At 45.0% G+C, this 24201-nt stretch overlaps 1 protein-coding gene across 44 annotated transcripts in view; it reads left to right on the forward strand.

Annotated features, from left to right (window-relative positions):
- The window catches only part of Kalrn (kalirin, RhoGEF kinase), a 606323-nt gene that overhangs the window by 154459 nt on the left and 427663 nt on the right, over window positions 1-24201 (forward strand). For all 44 annotated transcript variants that reach the window (XM_087576981.1, XM_087576985.1, XM_087576993.1 and 41 more), the window contains 1 exon segment: window positions 23319-23393. In XM_087576981.1, the coding sequence (XP_087433107.1) occupies window positions 23319-23393 (75 nt within the window).

Raw genomic sequence — 24201 nt, forward strand, 5'->3', positions numbered from 1 at the left:
TCTAAGTTTTTTTTTTTTCTTTTTCCTAGGTCAAATTTACTTAGATTTCTCAGAGTCTTTAATTATCTAAATTATCAGGACAGTTTTGTTTGCTCGTATGTTTTTTGTATTTTGGTTCAGTTCTGGCAAACGTGCACTTGTGAATGTAAATCTAAGTACAGACAACATAGCCTATATGTTTAAGTCATCTCCACTGGATCTAATGATCATCCAGCTTCGGGAACAGCTCTGGGCTACAGGCTGAAACAATAAGGTCTTTATTTTCACCCAGGATTATTCTGCCTAGGTGGATTATTTACTTAAAAAGAAAGAGTAAATTCAGGCTGACTGTCCTCCCCAAGTACTCCCTAAGCTCCTGTACCCGTTTGCTGCATATCAGCTCAGCTCCCGTTCAGCTAATTAAGAGGCGCTTTGATTCAGGAAGGTAAATCTGTTACCACCAATCAAAGAAAAAAAATTCCAAGTATTCACTGTCAGCTCTGAAACACACCGTGTGACTGTTACCTTTGGATTATCTGTGTCTCTATATTCAAATGCTGAGCGGAAGTTAGCCTACTTGCTCATTAAAGAAACAAAGCGGGCCGGTGGGGTGGCTCAGTGGGTAAAGGCACTTACCCCCAAGCCTGGGGACCCAAGTTGGATCCCTAGACCCCAGAAGGTAGAAGAGTTGTCTCCTGCCCTCTGTAAGCATGTTGTGGCATGCATGTGCAAACACATATACAAGCACAAAATGAGTAAATGTCATTGTTAAGTCCCTAGTTTTTAACTTACCTTAAGAGGTCTATGATGCCTCCCCAATTCTTACTTTACAAACAACTCTTTCCATCATAGTTTTCCCCCTGACTCCCCAACTGAGCTGCCTTCTGCCTAAACCCATAATGGTCCTCTGAGCTGCTTCTCACTAGCTATTGGGAGCGCCCAAGAAAGCTGTCAGAAGTGTGAGTTGTGTGGGGGCGGGATTCTTCTTCTCTCTCCTTCTTGTCTGCCTAACATTGACCTTTGTTTCTGTACCAATGAAGTCTCCAACCAAGGGGCCTTGGCTTTTTACTATTCCTGAAATTTCAACCAGATAGGGAGCTCCTACTACCACAGAGTGGGCCCAGAGAGAAAACCTAAGCAGTGCTGTTTCTAAGGAGGAAGAAAAACCCTGACGGTTGTCTTTGTAGCAGCAGCTGATCTCTATTGTGCAAATACTTGTGTTACAGTGACTCTCAAGATACCAACATTTTTATCAACCAGCTGGGGGAAAATTGAAAATAAAGTTGTCTCTCTGCTGCTAGCATAACCAGGTGTAGTTAGGTGCTTCAGGGAGAATTCCAGTCAGGTATGGTGCTCTAGGCAAATGAAGAGTATCAGTGCTCTTCCTCCTTACCTGAGCTGAGTGATGTTGAGTAAAATATTTGTTGTGAGCCTCAGCCTCCTTGTCTGTGTGATGGGAACTATCACACAGGAAAGGGTGACTTGATGTGGGCCGACTTGACAGCTCCATTATCCAGCTCGTCGGCACCTAACTGGGGCAAAGCATGCATTCAGCTTCATAGTTCCCTGTCTGGGGAAGGCTCAGCTGGGGCTCACTCAGGAAAGGATGAGAGGATTTAATGATATACCTTCCTTTGTTTGCAGCACAGGGGAAGAGTGAAGCAGTTGATGATTGCCCTCCTCTGCACAGTGGAGATGCTAAGGAGAGGCCAGCAGATGAGTTTTTACTTTGGTGGCCATCCGGATAGATACACTCCATGATAGTTGAAGATGTAGCAGCAGCCAGACTAGGAGAGGCCAGGGCGAGGACTTACGCTGGGGAAACAGAACGATCATAGTACTTAGTGTTTTGATCATTGCCTAGAATGTATCTAGTGCTTTCCTGAGTCAGGGGCGTGGTCCTGGATGAACTCTTAAGAGAATATAAAGTAGCTAAATGCTATCCTTTGTTACAAATCCTTTCTAGACTTTTCCTCTCCTGTGCTCATTTGTATCCTCTCTGAGTTCTGAAGGTTTATCACCCAGATTACTGACACACCCGCCTTGTTGCTTTTAATGAGATTATATTTATAGGATTTAATAACATAAGATGTACAATTTTGAAATAGAGCTAAAAAGCAGTTCATAGTCTACCATTAATAGTCCACCACAAATTGTGCTAACAATGGCGGAGTTCTCTGCTTATTGTTCAATACAGACTGGCAGCTAGACAACTGCAGGTTAGCAATGATGTATTGGAAGCTTATGTGTTGCTCTGGGGCCCACTGCAGATCCCCTAATCACAACGAAGGTCCCAATCTGTTATTGTTCAGTGGCTTTGCTATTCTTCTGTGTCTCAGAGTTCTCTGGCACCTGTGCCTCCAGCTGCTAGAAGACAAAGAAAACATGGAAGCTATGATGAGGGATGGCTTCACGGGATGTCCTAGATACAACATATGACATGTTGTTCCCATCGTATCAGCTAGAACTCAGTCTTCAGGCTCTTACAATCAAAGTTTGTTACAACCAAAAGTGTTCCACAAGCTGGAAAGTGCAACAGAGTTGCTGCTTCATAGAGGGAAGTAGGCTTGGTGAGCCACTGGCCAGGCACTAGTAGACATAGCTGCTGCCATGTATATAGTTTATCCAAGCTCACCAGAAAGAATTGTTTGTGCTTAGCTCTAGGGTGTTCTGGGTAGTTTGGCATGTTGAGAAGTATGACCTCATTCTCACACTTAGGCTGAGATCTTATATAGGCTGGATATATGGTTATCTTCTTCCACAATTTCCCCATAATTAAAGAGTTCCAATTGGCGTACTGGCTGTTTTCGAGGCAACACTTGAAGTCAGTAACAACATTCACTGTTGTGTTTCTAAATGTTCATGTAGTCAACACGGGGTAAGTGTTTACGTGGACCTTTCTTATTTTAATTCAGCCGCTGGTCCGAAATGCTTCAGAAAACTTTTTGCAGGTTGTTTTAGTCACTTTCCTATATGTTGAAATCCAACTTCCTACCTCAGAACAAGGTCTGACTTCCAATGGGTTTGGCAGTAAGGGTTCCGGGCTGAGAAAGGGGTGAACAGTCAGCACTGAGATTCAGGGGATCCATCATCTATTACAAAGACAGGCTTCTTGTACAGCACTTCTGTCTAAATTGGTCCTCTATTCGGGGTGCCATCAGAGTCCACAGGGGTGAAAGACAGTCAGAATGAGATAATCTGCATACTACTGGACCATCACTCCATTCATGTTGAAGTAACTGGGGCCACAGAGTCTAAGATACTTTAATTTCTAACTGCTGTCAGGAGAAGGGCATGCAGGGATGGTCAACTGGCTGGGTTTCAGAGCTCAGTGCATACTCTAGAGTGCTAACTGCAGGACTGGCAGAGACTCACTCAGTCATGTCACTGTGACTGACAAAGACCCTGAATCTGGGGCTCATTCCAGGCACATGAAATACTATGTTTTAAACAGTAGCAAGCACAGCCGTGTTCCAGTCCTGAAGAGATGACTGTAGATGAGCCTTGGCCAGAGCGATTTGGGTACTGGACGATGCAGATCCATATATAAAAGGCTTCGTGCATAGACTTTAGAGTGGAATGAACCTGCTTCAGATCTTGACTTCATCCCTTTCTAGCTCGGTGACCTGGGGTAAGCTATTTGATCTCTCTAATCCTAGGTTTTCATCCATTAAATGGGGGAGATAATTTGCACCCCTAAGAGAGTGGGAAGGAATGAAACACAAGTATTTAAAGCACCAGGGAGCCTTGCCTAGCTAAGAACCTTCAGTAAGTGGCTAGAAGGCAGCTATAAGTCCAACAAAAGAAGCCAGAACAGAGCCACAGCCAGGAGGGGTTTGGAGGCTGGAAGGTAAAATTTGTTTTTTTGTGATGCTTGATTTGCAAAGCCAGCTGCTGCCCCGACTGAGCTTTCCCCAGACAGTGAACTATGAGGCTGGACAAATGCTTTGCCCCGGTTAGGTGCTTATAACCCGGACAAGAGAGCTTTCAAGTCAGCCCACATCTGGCCGTTCAGTGTCCTCGGAACTTTCTACTTCCCAGTCAGAGGGCTTGCCTTTTCTCCTAGAGGCCTGCAGTATAATTATCAAGCATTGTCTTCTGACTCATAATAATGAGACAAACAACAGTCCCTAAAATGGAAGAATTGTCCTTTACTCAAACGTAAACCTTAATGGCTGGAAGGTTGAACATAAATGGTCTTGACTTTCAGCTTGATTCTGGAGGGCTGCCATGCCTTGGGGAGGGGGTAGCCTTCGCTTTAAGACAGTGGGATGGATTATAAAGTGAAAGGGATGCCTTCACAGAGCTCGGTTTTATAAACCTTATACGGGGGCAGGGGCTGGACTATTGCTAGGAGAGGGGCTTGGGGGCAGTGGTGACAGGGGGGCTTTGGCTCCCTGCTTGAGGAGTACAGTCTGTTGTAAAATAAGATGGAGAAAGCAAGAATACAGGGGTTTTGTGTGCTCAGGCTCCAGCCCAAACAATGCAACTTCAAGCTGGAAAGTGCAAAAGCCAAGGAAAAAGAGGGAAGGCGAAATACCCTAAATTGTTTTAGACTTCAGAGCCATGACGGGTGCCACCAACACTCTACTCTGTGTGCCATAGGGGCTGTCTATACACTGTCTCTGTGGGCCTTCTTTTGTCTATGTGCCCACAGGGTGTAAATCTGATGAGCCCCTAGAGCTGGGGACATTAGAACCAGTCTAGTTGTTCTGTCCGCACTGCTCTAAGAAGCTTCAACACCTTAGGCCTAAAGGTGTTATCGGGGCTACTTGATGCCACTGGGAACCCAAAAGGACAGAAAAATGTCTAGAACTCAGAAAGACAGAAAGACACACTCAGAAAACTATAGACTTGCAAATTTAACCTTATTACTAGACAAAATGGAGGAGTCTTGGGTTTTGCAATAAACATCAGCAATAACCTTGGGCAAGTCCCATAACCCTTATGGTCTTTAGTTCGCTTATCCATAAACTATGTGCTCATAACATCTCTGGAGTTTTTTTTTTTTTTTTTGGTCCCAAGTATTTCATCTTTGTATGTTCCTTTGATATATTTTGATTGTGTTTGAGTCCTGTCCCATTCTTCTCTGTCAGACACCCCAGACTTCTTCCAAGGGCAGAGGGCTAGGAAGGTAGACTTTGGAGTGGAATGGGTATAGGTTCATATCTTGCTCTTATCCCTAATAGTCAGGTAACCATAAGCAAAACCATAATCATACTCCAAGCTTTCCATGTCTCCTCCTCTGTGCTGTTGGCATGCTTGTCTTTCCTGAGCTTCCATTTAATGCACAGGGCTCTTTTAGGTTTAAACGAAAGAGCCTATGTATGACACTTAGCTAAGTGACTAAGAATCTAGCAAGTTCCTGGTAAAGGCTGGCCCCTCTATTTTATTGATTTTTAGAATGTTCTTCCTCTCCCACTCCTACATTTTTTCACCTCTGGAATCATGTATCTTATAGTTTATGGTTTGGAGTGGTTTAATAAGCAGTAGATTTTTTTTCTTTCTTAATGGTACAAAAGCTAATGATGCATTTTACAAACCATTAAATGTGGCATTTCCCCAGCGCGACTTCACCCCGAGGGTCTCGTTTCTCCACTGGGATGCCACCTCCCCTAACTTCTTACAGGATTTATGTCTTCCAGAGCAAAGCAAAATTAGGGAAAGAAACAGCTGGTAAGAGACAGTCTCAGCCATCATCTTGCCTGGCTTGTGCGATTTGATTTTTACTGTTGTTGAAATCGAGGCCAGAGAGAAGAGGAATATGGAAAAGACCCACGGGGAGCCTGGTGTTTTGGATTTCTCACCCGGAGCTCTCTCACCTAGGCCAGTAGCTCCTCAGTTATGACTCTGCTGTGTTGATGAAGCCGGGACCCTGGTGGATAATGAGTATTTCTGAGCCTGTTTATCGATTTTGAGGAACACATTTCCATGCCAGCATCCCAAGGCCGAAAAGACCAGATCATGGACCAGCCTTCTCTCTTCACACAGAATCGTAGAGTTTTAGAGCACAGCTATAAGCTCTCACCTGTGCAGTGGATGGGTTTGCAAGGCACGATACTCTCTGGAGGCAGCTCATTTCCTCCTGGTTCTTTGTCTTCGGTTTCAGGAGCTGGAGGCATGTGGATGACTGTGTCTTCAATCTGAATGGTTTCTGTAATCTGACTGCTCCCAGGTTTGCACAGCTGAGCCAAGTGACAGATCAATCACACAGTCCAGACTCGTCATCGACCGGCTCATTCACTCCAACTCCTCGCCCTGCTAACACCTGCCACCTATTAGGCACAAGTACACATGCAAGCCCAGTTAGTAGTCACAGTGGCTTAAAGAGGCCACCGACACATACATTTCGCAGATGGTAGTAAAACTGAGGAGCAGGGTGATCTTTTAAGGATTTTGATTTTGACATTGATGAATCTTCCTGGTGAAGACTAGTGATAGGAGATTCATGAGCAAGGGAGAAGTTTATAGCTGTAAGAGAAAAGTCTTAATGTTGAAATCACGATGTGAAATGCTTTATATTCTAAACTGTGAACAGATACAGAGCCTAGAAGGGAAAAATCACAGTGTGCGATTCTAGTACTGAAGGCTGGGACAAAAGGATCACTGTGACTTTGAGGTTAGCCTGGAAAACATAGAAGTCCAGATTAGCCTTGTCTACAGAAGTAAGATACCATCTCAAAAGAGTTCCCTGTAGCCCATTAGCTCTCCACATTAATGGTGTTAGCCACTCGTTACTAAGCCAAAAAGATGTAGATCAAAGCTTTGCCTTGTCTCATGCATCATCAGAACTTCCGGGGTGTGAGAATATCCTGGTGGTTTGGTCTTTTTCTGGCTTCCATAAATAGCAAAAATTTCTCCTTTGGTTCTAGTGATTGTGTATATTTAAAAAGCTATGTTGGTTGAAGTCTTTATATCTACAAGTTTCTAAAATGTATTTTTGTTGGTAATTTAAGACATTGTAGATAGAGCAGAGTGAGTGCGGTCTTGCTTGCAAAGGGCTTTTTCCTTGACTGGAGGGTCCTTAGTCCCTGGGTGATGTCCCTTGTTCTCTGCATTGGGCTGCGGGCATGTGAAGCCACTGGGCATGGTGCCTTGTCTTTAGTATGGAAGCTACACCCACTCAGTTTACTGACTGGATAGAAAGACACCATGAAGCACAAATGTTGGTACAAGGTTCTGTGTTTGCCCTGAAATTCAAAGTTCCCTTGCTTTGTGAAGACTTGTTTTCCCAAGAGGGAATCTAAATAGTTACCTTACCATTTAGGCTTTTGGTCATCTGCCAAAACTACTGAAGCCCCAGGCTTGTCTGTCAGCAGCCTGCACTCTGGTTCCAATCAGAAAAATTGATCAGCCTTCGAAAGTTAAAAATAATCCTTCTTAAATGACTCTCGCTTCTTCCCTGGGTTCCTGTGTTTCAAGAAAGTCATCTTGAGCCTCCCTGGACGCTACATCTGTGTTTCATGGCTCTGAGTCATTCATGGCTGAGCTCTGGTTGATTTCATGCTATGCTGTTTCCCACTCGTTTATTGTGCTGGACACTGACTGACCTCAGGGAACTCTGCCTTTTGTGATGTGTCTGTCCATCTATATCAGAGCACCAAGAGAACCATGATGCTATGTCATATTCTGTGGTCTCCAATACAGCAACTAGTGGCCACTTTTAATGCGACTAATATAACTCAGGGGCAGAACGTTACACTTCATACAACTGGAGTTGTAAAAGCCACACACAGCAGGTGTGAGAACTAGCTAGCAGTGCTCTAGAAGGCCATCAGCCCGTCCTTACAATCCACTATGCACACAGCAATGGTGGGACACTCTCCAAATCGTGTGCATGTAGTACAGGAGGCTGAGCTGTAATTGTGGTGTGAAACTCAATACGTGACCCTGAGCTCCTTTCCCGATACCAGTCTCAGTTCCCTTACTGCAAATGAGAGAAAGGCTAGAAGCTTTTGGAGGACTATGAGTCTCTGATACCATAAGTCTGCTGTTTTGATCCTTGATGAGGGCCTCTAGAATGGTGGATCTTGTCATAGTTTGGTGCTGTGAGGGGGAGGATTCTGTTGCCTTGATTTAGCTCTCTGGCATGGGCTTGGATGTACAGCTATTTCTGCATGCGAAGAGTGGGAGGAGGCGATGAGAAGAGAACCATTCCTCCAGAAGCCTGGGGAAGGCATTTGGTGCAGGGTAGGGATGCCTCACAGATGGGGGTGGTACACTCTTAAGTGTGGTATAGAGGTTGAAGGTTACCAGTATAGAAGTGGAGAGGGCTTAGATAAACAGTCAAGAGGGTCTTCCAGGGTTTGGCCCATTTAAAGGTCATTGTATGTGTGCTGGAACAATCCCAGACATGGGACTTCTTCGGGGGAGTACCTTTGAGTATTTTGATCCAGATTTTCCCCTACTTTGGAAACCATGTTTTCTGTCCTCTTCAAATGGTTACACAGTTACTTGGCATCTAGCCCTACCTGTGCCCTGCAGACTAAGACCTGTTAAGAGTGGAGTCAATAGTCCCATGCACCTGAGATACCAGGGTGTCATTGATCATGGTACTGAGGCCTCCTCATCCCTGAGACGTAGTGGAAGGTCTTTAGCTAGGCCCTTAAAGATATGATTTAAAGTCAGAAAAGCTAAGAGCCGTAATGCTTCCCCAGAAATACCACAAAATAAGACATAATAAAGCTAACGTGTTACTTTTGTAAGGGAGCCACGGTTTACAAATATTTTACCTTGCGTTGGCTTGGTCCTTACTTAGGCAGCTTTAAAATCTCTACTTGGAGAAGGTCAGTCACGCAGCTAACCCAGAGTTGCTGAGTTGATAAGAGTTGAACCCAAATCCTTGTATGGTCTCCTTCCTGTCATCATGTGCTTCCTGAGGGGCACAGGCTGGAAGTGCGACAGAAGGTGGTCACCCAGAGGAGCAAGTCCTTACCATGCAGTGGGTGAGGACTCCAGGAACATCCAAGCTAGAACACAGAACATGCTGTGATGTTAGGCGGGGAAACAGATTGCTCTCCACTGGATGCCATTGTGGGGCAGCTGCCCGTACCCACTTCCAAGTCCATTTCCCTGGAGCCTACCCTGAGACAGGTTTGGAAGCATGGCAGCAGCACAGGTTCGGAAGAGGTAGCCTGTCCCGTCTGCTCCACGGTCCTCCAGCTCACTAGTGAGCGTAGATGATCCAAAGTCTCCTGGATTTTAATTGTTCTAGGAAAGGGGCTGATACATTCCTAGAGCCCCACTTCTGGAAATAGATCAGAAAGACTAGCTTATAGAACATGCCAGAAAGTTGAAGAACAGACAGAGATTAAGAGGGCACAGGGATCAAACACGAAGAGGATTATATTCAAAATAAAATAAAACTCATACATAAGGCTTCACACATGAATGGGATGTTCCAACACATGTCCTCATGCATCATTTTTCTTACCATTCCTTCTTTTTATTTAATCTTTTCTTTTATGCTCCAGATTTTATTCCCCTGCCAGTCCACCCTCCAACTGTTCCACATCCTGAACCTCCTCTCCGCCCCACTGCCTCCAGGAGGATGTCCCCACCCGCCACCCCCCATTCCCACGCCACCAGACCTCTAAACTCCCTGGGGCCTCCAGTCCCTTGAAGGTTAGGTGCATCTTCTCTGACTGAACCCAGACCTGGCAGTCTTCTGATGTATATGTGTGGGAGCCTCTTATCAGCTGGGATATGCTGCCTGGTTGGTGGTCCAACGTCTGAGAGGTCTCAGGAGTCCAGGTTCATTGAGACAGGGTTGCCCTCCTCTTCAGCTTCCTCCAGCTTTTCCCTAATTCAACCACAGGGGTCAGCAGCTTCTGTCCATTGGTTGGGTGCAAAAATCTGCATCTGACTCTTTCAGCTGCTTGTTGGGTCTTGCAGAGGACAATCATGATAGGTCCCTTTTTGTGAGCACTCCACAGCCTCAGTGATGGCGTCAGATCTTGGGGCCCTCCCTGGAGGTAGATCGCCTTTGGGCCTGTTTTGACTGTGGGATAGCAACCCCATCCCTCACTTGATGCCCTGTCTTTCTGCTGGAGGTGGTCTCTACATGTTACTTCTCCCCACTGCAGGGCCTCTCATCTAAGGTCCCTCCCTCCTTCTGTCCTGAGAGTCTCTCACCTCCCAGGTCTCTGGTACATTCTGGAGGCTCCCTCCACTCTCCACGGTTGCCTGTTTCCATTCTTTCTGTTGGCCCTCAGGACTTCAGTTCTTTTCCTCCACCCAGTACCAGGTCATGTTCCCCTCTTCTCTTTCCCCTGACCCTTCCCCTCTCAAGTCCCTCCCTTCCCCTTTGTGGTTGCTTTCTTCTCCCTCCTAAGTGGGACAGAGGCATCCTCACTTGGGCCGTTCAGCCTGTTGGCCTTTTTGTTCTGTGGACTGTATCTTGGGTATTCTGTACTTCTTTTTTTGGGGGGGGGGGCTAATATCCACTTATTAGTGAGAACATACTGTACATGTCTTTTTAGGTCTGAGTTACCGCACTCGGGATGATATTTTCTAGTTCCATCCATTTACCTGCAAAACTTAGGATGTCCTCATTCTTAATAGCTGAGTAGTTTTATCAACTAAACATGTTCCCTTTAAGTGTTTACCGTTTCTGAATGGGGAGAGCTTTCAGGGCCTTTTATCTAGCTCCTTGATGTGAGCAGTTCACCGTTCTCTGTACTCTGCTTCTGCTGCTGTTGAACACAGAACCCCAGCTTGGTTGTTCCCACCCAGCCGCACCTCAGTATCTCCAATCCCTTCTTCCCTTCACACTCTCTCTCCATTAACCGTTCTCCGTTCCCATCTTCCGTTGACCGGCATTCCACTTGGTTTCCAGCAAATCAACATACGTGGACATATGTTTCCTGTCTTTCTGGGCCTGCTTTGTTTCATCTGGTAGATGATCCTGGTATAGTTTGTGTCATCTCAAATCACTAGGTTATTCTCATGGCCAAATAATATTCCATCGCGAATCTGTCCTTCATCATTTTTTTCTGTTCGCCAGTTGAGGAACACAGTTTGCTTGTATTTCTTGGTTGTTGTTGAACAATGCTGCCATGTACCTGAGGATGCAGGAATCTCTTTGACCGATGTCCTCTCTTTTGCATTTATCACAGGATCATGAGGTAGTTCATGTTTAAAAGTTCTGGGACCTTCCATATTGTTTCTCATAAAGGTTAGACTGATTTATATTCCCAACAACAACGGACAAGCATTCCCTTCTCCCTCTATCCTGATCAATACTTTTTATCTATAGTCTCCAATTTTTTTAAATTTAATAATCCATTGATCCAGCTCGTGCCGTGTATAAACTTTTGGTCACATATGTTAGTTCTTCTGAGTATAGTCATTCACACTGGAGCAAGGTGGTACTTAGTCATGATTTTGATTTGTATTTCCTTCGTGTTTGGTAATGCTGGTCCTTCCACAGATCCTTGGTAGACAACAAGAGTGGACTCACTGGGTATTTGTCATACCCAGTGTCACCACTTTGAGTCACAGTGCAAAACCACCTTCAGGAAAATCGCGGCAACCTTGCTTCTCCTGACAGGGAGAGGATCATGGAGGTAAATGCCCAGGGCAGCCAAGGATTCTTACTTTCTCTAAGTCTTATGTTTATGATGTAAACTGTCTCATTGTTTACACTGTATTTCTTTGAGTGATAATTAGGTTGACTATCTTCTCAAACATTTCTCATCTGTGTCTTTCTTTTCTGAAATGCAGACTCAGGCTCTGTCCGTGCCTTTCAAACAGTGAGCGATAGCCCTTAGCTCCCCTCTCCCGATTCTTACAGCGGCTTCCTCCCACATCTCATTTTCTTCGTTAATTTTGTCCACGATCTTAAACATTTACATAGGCCACAAATGCTCAACGTTACTTTTGTTTATAAAATACCCTTTAAGATCTAGCAGGGCAAGTTCAACTATTAATTATATTTTCCTAAAACGTGTCTGAGTATTTGCATGCATTAATTCTGCTAGCTGAGTTGAAAATCCTACATTCAAACACAGCATACACTTAGAGACTCTCTTAGCAGGGATTCACTCTGATAAATGGCTCAGAAACAGAAACACGTTGATTTTATTGAATCTTTAACATTTCACACCCTTGGCGCAAACTCTATTTGCATCCACGGCAAATCTTTGCTATTTAATGAAAACTGAAATTTTTTTATAATGTATTTGAACCATGGCTCCATTAGCTGCAGAACAACTTTATCTGTGATGAATGGTGCATTTTTATTTGCCACAAAATTGCATCAGAGTGAACAGATGTATAACAGTTGTCCTCAGCTCTATTGCTTGTCTTTAAAACGCTATTCACAGATGTTATCATATCCACAACTTAATTATTAAACCTTTAAACTACATGGAAATTCAAAGATCCTGTCTGTGAAAGATTAATGTACAAATGAAGAACTTTGCTTTTTTTCTAATTCTGACAATAAATAAAAATTAAATATAGAAAAGCATTTAAAAACATTAGTAAAATTAGCAGTAATAGCACATTTCAGAAATAATCACTGTGTGTTATATGTAGGTGGCTTTTATAGAGATATAAACCCCTATTTATGCAAACGGAATCAGTTTCTACCTTCTATTCTATAATCTGTTTTTCCCATTTAACAATATACTGTGATTTATACAGAAGTAGTTATTCTTAGTGTTAGAGTTAGCACTGCTTTGAGTGGATAGATCTTTGCTTCTGTAGCCAATCTTCTGTGGTTAAACATGTAGCTCACCTCCGATCTTGCAGTAGTAGAAAGCTGTGTGAAACATCCTAACTTAACATTAAGCTGATCTCTGGCCTTAGCATGGAGTCTGTGTGTTGGAGGGGCGGGGCATATGTATACATTCATCGCCAAGCATAGAAACCTCATGGCCTCTTGGTTCTGATAAGGAATCCCTTTACTCAGGAAGCTGGAAAAGAATAGAGTAGCCCATATGTAGACGCTCTGTCAAGATTACTGGGGATAGTATCGAAATTGTTTCAGAGATCACTCAGCAGATTATCTGAGCAATTTGTGTTTTGATCTTCCTGGTAGCAGGCAGATGTTAGGGTCTGAAGTATGTGCTCTATATGAAGAACAACTTAACTGCTTTCATTTTTTTCTATGATGTCCCCCCCTTCACTACTGCCTGACAGTTCAAAGCTAACCAAAGGGAAGACCCATAGGACCTGAGCTCCCTCCAGCTTCTCATTCTTTTCCCCTGCAGGCAGTTGGGTCTCCTGTGGGGCTCTGAAGTTGCCTACAGGTAATGTTGGGGCTCCCTCATCTAGACAGTGATTCTGCTTTTACTGTATATTGTCAGTAGACATGCTTCTCAGAAGTATCAGCAGGGCTGCATGTCTTTGTGTGGAATGAAGATAGATTCATAGGGGCAGAGGAGGTCTGGAGTTAGGAAAGAGGCAACAAGGCCAGCACACAGAAATTCAGAGAAGCTGCGTGGATAGGACTCTCTGAGCCGTATCACTTACAGATGTGTTGTGGGAAGGTGACATACCCACTTTTGCTCTAGTTTTGTGAGTTACTCCATTCATTAACATTGTGTCACTTTTTGGCCTCTCTCCTGATCTTGGCCACTTGCCAGCTTGTGCTAAGTTCCAATCTTTGTTACTCTGGAGGTTTAGGCCATAAGAAAACTTGCTCTGACTTCAGCGTCCTCCTGTCTTCCTGTCCTGTCAAGGACTTTGCTGATGCTCCCACAATCCTTTGCCTCTGCTCTGCTTGCTGGCGCTCCCACAATCCTTTGCCTCTGCTCTACTCGCTGGTGCTCCCACAATCCTTTGCCTCTGCTCTGCTTGCTGGCGCTCCCACAATCCTTTGCTTCTGCTCTACTCGCTGGTGCTCCCACAATCCTTTGCCTCTGCTCTGCTTGCTGGCGCTCCCACAATCCTTTGCTTCTGCTCTACTCGCTGGTGCTCCCACAATCCTTTGCTTCTGCTCCACTTGCTGGCGCTCCCACAATCCTTTGTTTCTGCTCCACTTGCTGCCATTTCATCACTGGGTCCCTTTGTGGACTGCAGTTTTGGCTGGTTATCTTTTCGTGAATTTCTGAATATTTCCTCCAGTACTTCTGCAGTGTGTTTCTTATGATATCGAAATTACATGTCTGACTTCCCCCCAAACCAAAATTTCCTTGCCACCAGGAACCTTATATTATTCACACAATAATGGTAACCTTGTTCGACACATACATTTTTTAATAAATATTAAATTCAGTCAGGTATGTTTAGGTCACTAAAACAAAAATTTCCATTAAAGATTTAAAATTTGCTTAAAACTCTAGGAATTGTTTCAGGGCCAACCCATCCACTTTAGATAGGGTTAACTTGTTGACCTATAAATCCAGACCTGTGCTAAGGGATGTATAGCATTTGTGCCACTTAATATCTTTGGAAGCTGAGTGTGTGCACACATACATGATTTTGTGTGTGTGTGTGTGTGTGTGTGTGTGTGTGTTGCAAAGGCCTTTCTTAATCTCTGCAATTCTTTGAAAGCAATACCAAGCCAAGGCTTTTGCTTCTCTGCAGTTATGAGCAATCCTCATAGGCCTATGTTCTTACATCATTTCGTCACACTGGTTCATCCTCGGGACATACTGTACCATCTCTCTTCTCTGCTCATTTGTTTCACATATTCTGGGGCAGCCTGGACAGCAGCCACGCTGAGTGACAACCATACACGACTTCAGAACCGAGGACAGCGGCACGTCTGCCTGGGAAAGGGAGGGTGCTTCGGTTTGCAAAGGTTCCTGGAACTGCTGTAGGCTTGGATCTGTTCCTTCTTGCCTGCTTCTGCCTCCCCTGCCTTTGAACTTACTTAATACTGTGACCCTTCGGTCCAGTCTGTGCTGGTATATTCTGCTGCCATTTCTTCCACTCATGGGACATAATACAGGAGCATGGAGGAAACTGAAACAGTGGAGGTGGGGCAAGGAGAAACTCTGGGCTGAGCACTGGGACGGCTCTGTGGTGTTCCCATGAGGGTCTCTTGCCTTGATCTGCCCCGATGGCTGATGGGCTGCTGTCATTTATTTGTTTTTGTTTTGTTTTCTTTGCTACTATGTGCGTTGCGTCCACATTTCAGGACACAGGACATGGACAGGAAGAGAGTGTGGAGAGGCACGGGGCCATTTCAGGTTGTGATGTCTGACTGAGCACCCTCTGTTATGACATAGTTGAGGCTTGCTTTTAGTGTCAGTAACTGTTATTTTTCTGAGGAGGTGGAGGGTAACCAAGACTGAGAGTCCTAAGGAGCAAAGCAAGCCCTTTACATGCCTAAACCGTGACAGCCTGGTCCTTTCAGCTCTCTATAAATATAATAGCAAATCTATTGCTAATATCCAGTAGCTGTCCTCGTGCTCAGTGTTGCTTGGAGGTCTCATGCAGGAAGATTGTTCAGTGATACAAAAAAGATGATAAGTATTTGATCCTCTCCGGTCCCACCATGTAGCATGAACACCTTATGTAACCTGATATTTAGAGTACAGGGGAAAGTGGTATATGGACAGACGCACTTCTGAAGTGGTCACATTGTGGTGTTTGTGTTACACTGAAGGATGCCAAATTCTCAGGAGCAGGAGGGAGAGTGGGCTCGTGTGAATTGCATTTGAGGTCTCAACTCCAGATACGATTAAGTCCTGTGAAGAATAAACAGAAGCAGTTTGCTCATTAGCTGGGCTTAGGGAGGTGTTACCCCATGTTTAAAGTGCTAATGATTAGTGATCTTTAATAGAGCTAATTTAGCGGTGGTGAGTATTACACATTTTCGCTTTTCAAAAGTAGCCCATTAGCCAGGCCTTTATATCTAATATTGACTTTAAAAGTTAAGGTTGAAATTGGCTACAATTAGAGTCCACCCGGAAGCACGGGAGGAGGAGAAAGATGAAGGTGGGAGTAGGAATCAGCAGAAAGGGTGCACAGGAGGAAGAGGAACAGCATTTGGTGCCTCGGTGTGGAAGTCCTCCGTGGCTCTGTGGGTCTGCAGGGCTCAGTCCCTGAAGCTAAGCCCCAGCTGTTCCAGGCACTGAACCTCAGTGAGCACATGGCCTTGCCCTCAGGAATCTTGCTAGGGTCTAGTGAAAGAGGGCAGATGTGGCAGTGGACAGGGAGGAATGACCTGCATGAGACAGGAGGAGCCGGACCAGCATGGTGTAGTGGAAAGTTAGAGTAGGTGCCCAGGCCAGGCATGAGCACATCAGTGGGCAGAAAGTGCTCCTCACATTCAAGGATTCCCGAGTTAGGCAAAGATAAACACCGCCTTTCCTTTTCATAAATTCTGCACACACTGGTTATCTCCCCTAGTCCCTGGCTACTGCTTCTCGTTGTATAGGCCTGGCCACTTGGTTTAGGAAAACAGTATTTAGACACTGCCAGAAGAAGATCCCTGTGTTTTCCTTTCTGTGAACACTGAAAGCACTCTAGCAGAGGACCCTGAATGACTTTTGCTTAGGAGTTCCATGGCCAGAGAGGAGAATTCTGCCACATGGTTTCCCTTCATACCTGCAGGGTATGGAGACAAGGTGCTCGGGACCATTTGATTATTTGTGGGTGGTGAGGATGAGGAAAATGGCTGGGCTTTACTCACATGCATTTCCAGGCTGGGGAGAGGCTTGTGGGGCCCCATGCTGTGCCGTGTTCTCCTATTGACTTGAATCTGCCCTCTCCCTCTCTGCCAGATGAACGTCTCTCAGCACATACTTCCTGCCTCGGTGGTAGTTGTTTTAAGGGGAGCTCCAAGAAATATATTTATATTTGCTGGGGTTTTCCAACGGGCCATTTCCTCAGTAGCTCATTCACATCTGTAAGGAGCAAAAAAAAAAAAAAAAAAAAGACTCACTTGTTCCATTTCCGCACAGGCGTGTGTGTTGTTCTTTTCAGCTCTCTTTTTCTTGTCACCCCCATTTCTGCTGCCTCCCCTTTCTTTTCTTATGTTAACTCAGGAAAGAGGAGAACAGGGGGGCTGGAGATCTTACCTCTACCACTAATAGGCTCTCTGCCAACCCTGGCCTCCACTACAGAAAACGTCTTCTCCTAAGCCATCTAGTCACTGCAAGAGAGACCACGTAAGTCTCGTTCACTTGTGATTCAGTTCTGTTAAGCATCTTCACAGAGCCTCACAGAAACCACCGCCTGGCCTGGCTGGCTCCTGCAACTGACTCAGAACAAATGTCCTTCTGGGCTCTCTTTGAACTCGGGGGAAGATCAGCAGAGACTGCTACCATCAGCAGCCTTGTGTCTGAATCCCTCCTGGCCTCAACTACAGATCAGGAGTGACTGGAGGTTGACGTCAGAGCCTACTGGGCACAGCCCTGCTCTGAGCCACAGCTTTCCTCTGGGAGCATCCGAACTCTACTTTCTCTCCATGATCTCCTCTTTGATGCATCCCAACCCAACTCTCTACCTCCCAAAGGCAGAATCCTCTGGGGAGCAGCTTCTGGGATTCAAACCACAGCGCTCCCTGCTTTGCCTGCTGTACCCTCCACTCTGTTTTCCTCTTCAGCAGGTAAATGCTACACATCCATGGCACAACGCCTAGGCCCCTTCCTATCGGTCTTCTGCCCTTCCCTTATTCAAAACCTGGTCCAGATGCTCTCCTGGAGGAGCCTGTCCTGCCTATCCACGTCCAGCTCACCACTGAACTTACTGAACATGCGTGTGTTCAGGAACATGCGCGTGATCAGTTCGTCCTGATACCTCCGGAGTCTCCTGTATGTGACAGTGGTTGAGGAACAATGAGATGACAAGGGCTTTTCTCTGGAGATGTCAGGATACGTTAACAGGTGTGAAAAGAAAAACACACCAATGCCATCCAACAATGATAAGGAACAACTGGGGACAGCTGAACTTGATGGAGATCTCAGGGAAGCCACCCAGAAATGATGGATTTGAGGGAGATTTAGGATGTAGAGTCAACATGATTGAATGCCCAAACTGGAAAGTGTGGTGGAGAGATGAATGTCTAGGATGACATCATGTTTCTGTTCCGGCACCTCAGTGACAGGCAATGCCCATTGCAGGCAGAGTTGTTACTGGAGAGATGACACCCAGCATTGGGATAGCACACATACCATGTGGCTAGGTGGAGAGTAAGGGGGAGGGCTGAAGTTCTGTATCAGAATCTCAGGATCTTGACTTTTATTCAGTCTGCTAGATACCCAATATTAGGAGAAAGTGAACACTAGGTATTCTGGGCTACGAGTTACCAGAGGGCAGAACATGGGTCTTCCCCTCACTGGGAGTTTCATAAAATGAGTACCATGTACTCATGGGTATGGAGCTCTCTTGTTGTCACGTTTCCTTCTCCTGTTTCCTGTCCAGCATTGCTTGGTGTTCGAGGTTTTGTAGGTCGGGCATCAGCTGGGATAGAGAGACAGAAATTGGCTCTCCTGTCTTCTGGGAACATCTCAAAGATGGTGATTTGGTCTGCAAATATGATTACTGAAGAGTTCAGATCTCAGAAAATAAGAAACTATTCTTGTTGTGAAATGAAGTCATTTATCGGATGAGGGAATGGGTTAAGGTACCACATTCTGAGTGTTGAATAGCCATAGTTTATAAACATTCATGCTGCCCCAAAACAAGACAGGGTCCAGTCTCAATGGCCTGGAAGATGAATTTTTAATACACCTCTCCTGGATAACCTTTATTACAGCATGGAACATAAGTGATGGATTGCAGCTAAGACCTGAATATTTGAAACCCTGGACAAGGAGAGGAATCTTTTCATGGTGGGACAAATCAGGCTTGGAGCCGATAATAAAACCTTGATTAGACTAGGGTGAGGGTAATTTCTCTGACACTCTCTTTCCTCACAATGGGTAATTAGAGACACCTGGGTTCTGTTTCTAATGCAGTGTTTGACTCTATAGGTCTTAAATAGGAACTGGGATACTGAGTTTCTAGCAAGCTCTAGGTGGTAGGTGACAGCCATTACTTTGAAGAGCAAGACTATGAGGCTAGCTATTAGGAATCATTTCAAAGTGACACCAAGTCACCAATTTACATTCTGCAAAAAATAAATGTTCTTGCTACTGAGCCCCTAAGAACTCTTAGCCAACACTGTTTTGAGTGAGATTTTGATGTTTCCGTCTTCCCAGGATCATTCGAAAATGAGTCCTCATTCATGTATTTATTATGCACTAGGTAAGCCTTGTATTAGACTGAGGTAGCACCAAGCCCAGTAAGAACTGGATTTTGCTCTCAGGGACTTCCAAGCAGAGATAGACAGGTATGCCAGTAGGAAAACGGGTTGTTATCAGAGACACGATGTCACCTGCACAGAATACAACGGAATGCAATGGAGAAGAGGCGAGGAGTATTGGGACGTTTGTCATTTTAGTGGAGGGCTCTGGCCCACTTGAAGCAATGTTGGGATGCTTACACGCTCGTCCTTAAATAAGTGCAAATTGTGGAACTGTGACTGAAATCCAAAAGGAAATAGAGAGCCGTCCATGGGTTTCTGGCAGCTCACACCTTTGAACACTCACCAAATGCTCAACCAGTCATTGGTTTCTGTGTGTGTTTCACTCAGGATTGCTCTCTGAAGATTGGCATGGAGCCCAAGCACTCTGCTTCCTTAAGGGAATCACTGCTTTCCCAGACCCAAGAACCCATAGGCAGGGCCCATGGCACGAGGCCCAGCTTGCTCTTCCTTAGGACTAGAAGTGCAGAGTGGATGCCAGAGTGAGGCCCTGTTGGTGCTTCACATATGAGAAGCAGTGAGGAGGAAAATGTGATGAGAACCAGGCAGCAATGGGAGCATGTTGTTTGAGGTTCAGGGCAATGAGGAACAGACACAGGGCTGGGAGGAAACCTGAACCGGAGGGTCTTGGGAAGATGGTGGTGGCATTTTTTTTACTTCCTTAATAAATGCAGAGCATTTCAACTTTGCTAATTAACAGAACAGCAGGCTTGTAATTCTGACAGCAGCAGGACATGAATGCGGTGGGCTTAGCACTGAAAGCTAGCCAGGCATGCCTTTGTCCTTAGGAGAAAGCACAACACCCACATTGAGTCAGGTCCACAAGAGTTCCTGCTGACTTTTGTTTTTCCTCGTAGGGGAAAGGAGGAGTTAAGGGCTTTTACTTCTCAGGCCTTCTATAAGGTAGTGAGGGATGCACTGTTTCAGCAGGCTTCCTTAAGGAAAAGACCAGTCTGCTATTGATCTAATGTTTGCAGCCTAATAATGCTATTGGATACCCTTTGTGTCAGAAAGAGCAGTTGCATGCAAGCCGCCTCCTGCAAGGTATGTGTACTTATAGAAGTTCTGTCATTTTTTCTTCCATTTCGGCAACTGGTCTACCTGCAAAAAAAAAAAAAAAAAAAAAGAGTCCCAGTAGTGGTCCCAAGAAAGAATGGTCTGGGAAGCCAGGGGAGTTGGTTCTAGTTTTTACAAGCATGCTGAGACTGAATGAAGAATTTGCTTCCAATGCATCCTTTAAAAATACGTTGGTCTAACAGTGAGAGGACTGTGAAGTTTAAGATTGTGTTGATAAGTATGGAGAACTTAGGCTTGGGTCATTAGAGCTGAGAGACACCAGAGATCATCTACCAGGACCACCAGTGCTTATGTGACAGGTGATGCCACTGGCCTCATGCAACTCATTTTAGGAAGGGCTAACTGGTTATTATTCTTTAGTTATTTATTCTTTGACCATTTACCAGGAGTCTACAGGATGTGTAGTAAAAACATATCCCAATTTCATTGGTCCTGTTCGAGTTAGCAGTCAATAAACTTACCCTTTATTATGTATTCTAACAGCTGGCTTCACAAGGTCCCTGGAGGAATTGATGCACGGGCTCTTCAGCCAGTGCAAATAAGTTTTATATGCAAGGTCACCAATTTCCGAGCCCCTAGGCTAATTAGTTTAGCTCTACTTGGCTTTACATAATACACGTATTGTTGAAAAGTTATTTGTAATTCAATTTTGGCAAATGAAAAACTAATTTAAACCACTAAGGGAACTTTTACTTTAAAAGACCCCCAAGCATATGTTTTTATAATGTAAAAAATCTTGTTGCTACTATTGGAAATGATTACTTCCTAGTAATGGATTTAGTGAGTCTGGGTACTTTGGGAGTGCTTGTGGTGGGCACACAAGTCAGGCATATAGCCCAGCAGTCATCAGAACTGACTGGGAGGCCTCTAGCCAAGGAAGCAGAAGCCTGAGAATCAAGGAAGAGGGCAGCTCAAGACTGACATTTTCCAGAGCCTGTGATCTGGTACTTTATGGAGGACTTGCTGGCCATCCTCCAGATCCTGAGAAGGAAGATATATGGAAAGATGAGACTAGGGCCTCCATCTCTGAAGATGAGAATGGGTTGGACATAACATACCCAATCATTTTACTAAGTTACCAAGGCTGGCTTTGAACTTGCAACCCTTCTGCCTTGACTTCCTGAATAGCCGGGTTTATGGGCCTGGCACCACCAGGCCTGCCTTACTTTGAACTTGTAAATAACCTAGAAAAAGGGGTTGGGGATTTAGCTCAGTGGTAGAGCGCTTGCCTAGCAAGCACAAGGCCCTGGGTTCAGTCCCCAGCTCCGGGGGAAAAAAAGAAAAAAAAAAAAAGAAAAAAAATAACCTAGAAAAAGATGGGAGAAAATTCATTTTTATATAGAAATTAAGTGTGCATACTTATGTAAGCAGAGTATTTAAAAACTGAGAACAATGTATTTCACTTGTAAAAACAAGCTGTCTTGATACTATGTCATTTTCCACAAACAGTTCCAGAGTTAAAGATAGTTGAGAAGTTAAAAATGTTTCCTTGCTGTGCGAGGAAGAAAACAGAGCAAAGCGAAGCAAGTAATAGGAACTATTAGTGAATGCTGTAATAACTGTTGCTAATTAGTCTCTTTCATGAGATGTAATCGTCTTTGGTGTGGGAGATGAGGCTTGAGCCTGCCTATCTGAAGAGACTAAAGGCAGAGCTAGAAAACAAGGTGGTGTCTTTGAAGTCAGAATTCTTCTTCCTTATCTTTCTTCCTCTCTCACTGCAGCTCAGTGAGAGCTACTCTCTACTACTCTACATCATAAATTGTGTGTCAACTTCTGAAGAGACTTAATTGCCGAACAAAAGGTTCACTGCATCAGGGGAACATAAATGAGAAGAAAGAAATGAAATAGTCAGGCACTGGAGTGTGACTGGGGTTGGATTATGATCTCTGACCTTGGGTCCTGGCGTTTTGTGACACATCTCTTCTCTTCCTTGGTTGGTTGTGCACAGGGCATGAAATTTCCCCTTCCCTGGGCCAGTGAGCTAATTCCTGGACTGTTGGTAAAATTCACGTGATGCTGAGAGCCTGAGAGATGGAGCCTACCCAGCATGCCACTCTTCTTTGTAGATTACAGACTTGGCCTCACAGCATGTGGGTTGTAGTTCGTGGTCCCTGGCTCTATTGTACTGAGCTGATAGCACTGCTTGTCTTATGAGCTCCATCGTGTGATGTCTTGATGATAATACACAAAGAGGCCCCCAGTTACAACCCCAAGGCTATGAGTGTGGGCAGTTCCCTTTCAGAGTTCTGTATGGCACTGGATTAATTGCCAGGGTTACAGTGGTCCAGCCTGAGGTCTCCTGTATGGGTGAAAGTTGGTTCTCCCTTCCTGTGCTCCTCATACTGGGCTGGGTTGGCATATGCTTCTGGGACTACAGTTTCTCTAGATGAACCTTTCTTATCCGGTTTTGGGGAACTCTGGTGTCTGCCTCCACCCCTCTGATAGGAACTTGGTTAGACCCAGGAAAGTACTTTACAGTCACGAAGCAAGACTTAAACAATCAGACGGAGAACGTGCACTTTCTTAGGAGATTGAGGCCTGATGGTGACGTGAGAACGGGCATGGGTTTCGGTTCTCATGATCGACTTGGCCTCTGGCTAACAGATTCTTGGTTATTTTCACATTTGTAGGATGAAATCTAGCAGCTTATCCGCAAGAAGCTGTCATTCAGAGTTCTGTAAACTACTTTATCTGAACTAACTCACTGTATCCCATGCAATCTGTGTGTGACACTGCTAGGCACTAGAGGTCCAAATGTGCTTTAAAACATCCTGCCATTTTGAAGTTGCTCAGCCACCGCAGGGCTGCCTGTGTTGTCACTGGGGCATGGAGTTTTGTGCTCAGTGGGAGTGATGTGAACTGTTCTCTCCTGAAAAGGGCCAAGAAAAGAGAAGAAGGTTTTAACTCCATCACAATGGGGACTCTCCCTGTGTTAGGCTGGACTGCAGACCTGCATGAGCCTAGATGATGGATCTGGGAGGCTGAGGTGGGGTCTTGTGGCCTAGCTGATATGTAGCTGACATCTTTATTTTCTTTCTGTTTGGTTGTCCTACAGGATCTTTTCGGAATGATGGTTTGAAAGCTTCTGATGTCCTTCCTATCCTAAAGGAGAAAGTGGCCTTTGTGTCTGGTGAGTATGCATCTTTATAGTAGACCCAAAAAAGGGTGTGTGTCTGTGTGTGTGTGTCTGTATGTGTGCCTGTGTGGTATGTCTGTGTCTGTGTGTATGTCCATGTGTGTGTCTATGTGTGTGTATGTCTGTGTCTGTGTGTATCTGTGTATGTGTCTGTATGTGTGCCTATGTGGTGTGTCTGTGTCTGTATGTGTGCCTGTGTGGTGTGTCTGTGTTTGTGTGTGTGTCCGTGTGTGTGTCTATGTGTATGTATGTCTGTGTCTGTGTGTGTGTCTGTGTAGTCTGTGTGTGTGTCTGTATGTGTGCCTATGTGGTGTGTCTGTGTTTGTGTGTGTGTCCGTGTATATGTGTGTCTGTGTATGTATATCTGTGTCTGTGTCTGTGTGTGTATATGTCTGTGTGTGTATGTGTGTGTCTGTGTGTGTGTCTGTGTGTGTGTCTGTTTGTGTCTGTGTGTGTCCGTGCATGGGTGTCTGTGTGTCTATGTCTGTGTTTCTGCGTGTGTGTGTCTGTGTGTATGTATGTCTGTGTGTGTGTCTGTTTGTGTTTGTGTGTGTGTCTGTGTCTGTGTGTGTGTGTCTGTTTGTGTCTGTGTGTGTGTCCGTGCGTGGGTGTCTGTGTGTCTGTGTCTGTGTTTCTGCGTGTGCGTGTATGTGTCTGTGTGTTCACTCACTGTCCTTTATGAGAGGAGACACGTTAGCAGTTAGGTTCGTAGTGGCTGCTTCATCCCTCCAGTGACAGGCAGAGGAAAGGGGACCCTGACCTTACCTGGAGACTCCGGAGGACACTTGCAGCAATAGGCAGG

This window comes from Rattus norvegicus, chromosome 11 (genome assembly GCF_021556685.1).
Source record: "Rattus norvegicus strain SHRSP/BbbUtx chromosome 11, alternate assembly SHRSP_T2T, whole genome shotgun sequence".
NCBI classification, from domain to species: Eukaryota; Metazoa; Chordata; class Mammalia; order Rodentia; family Muridae; genus Rattus; species Rattus norvegicus.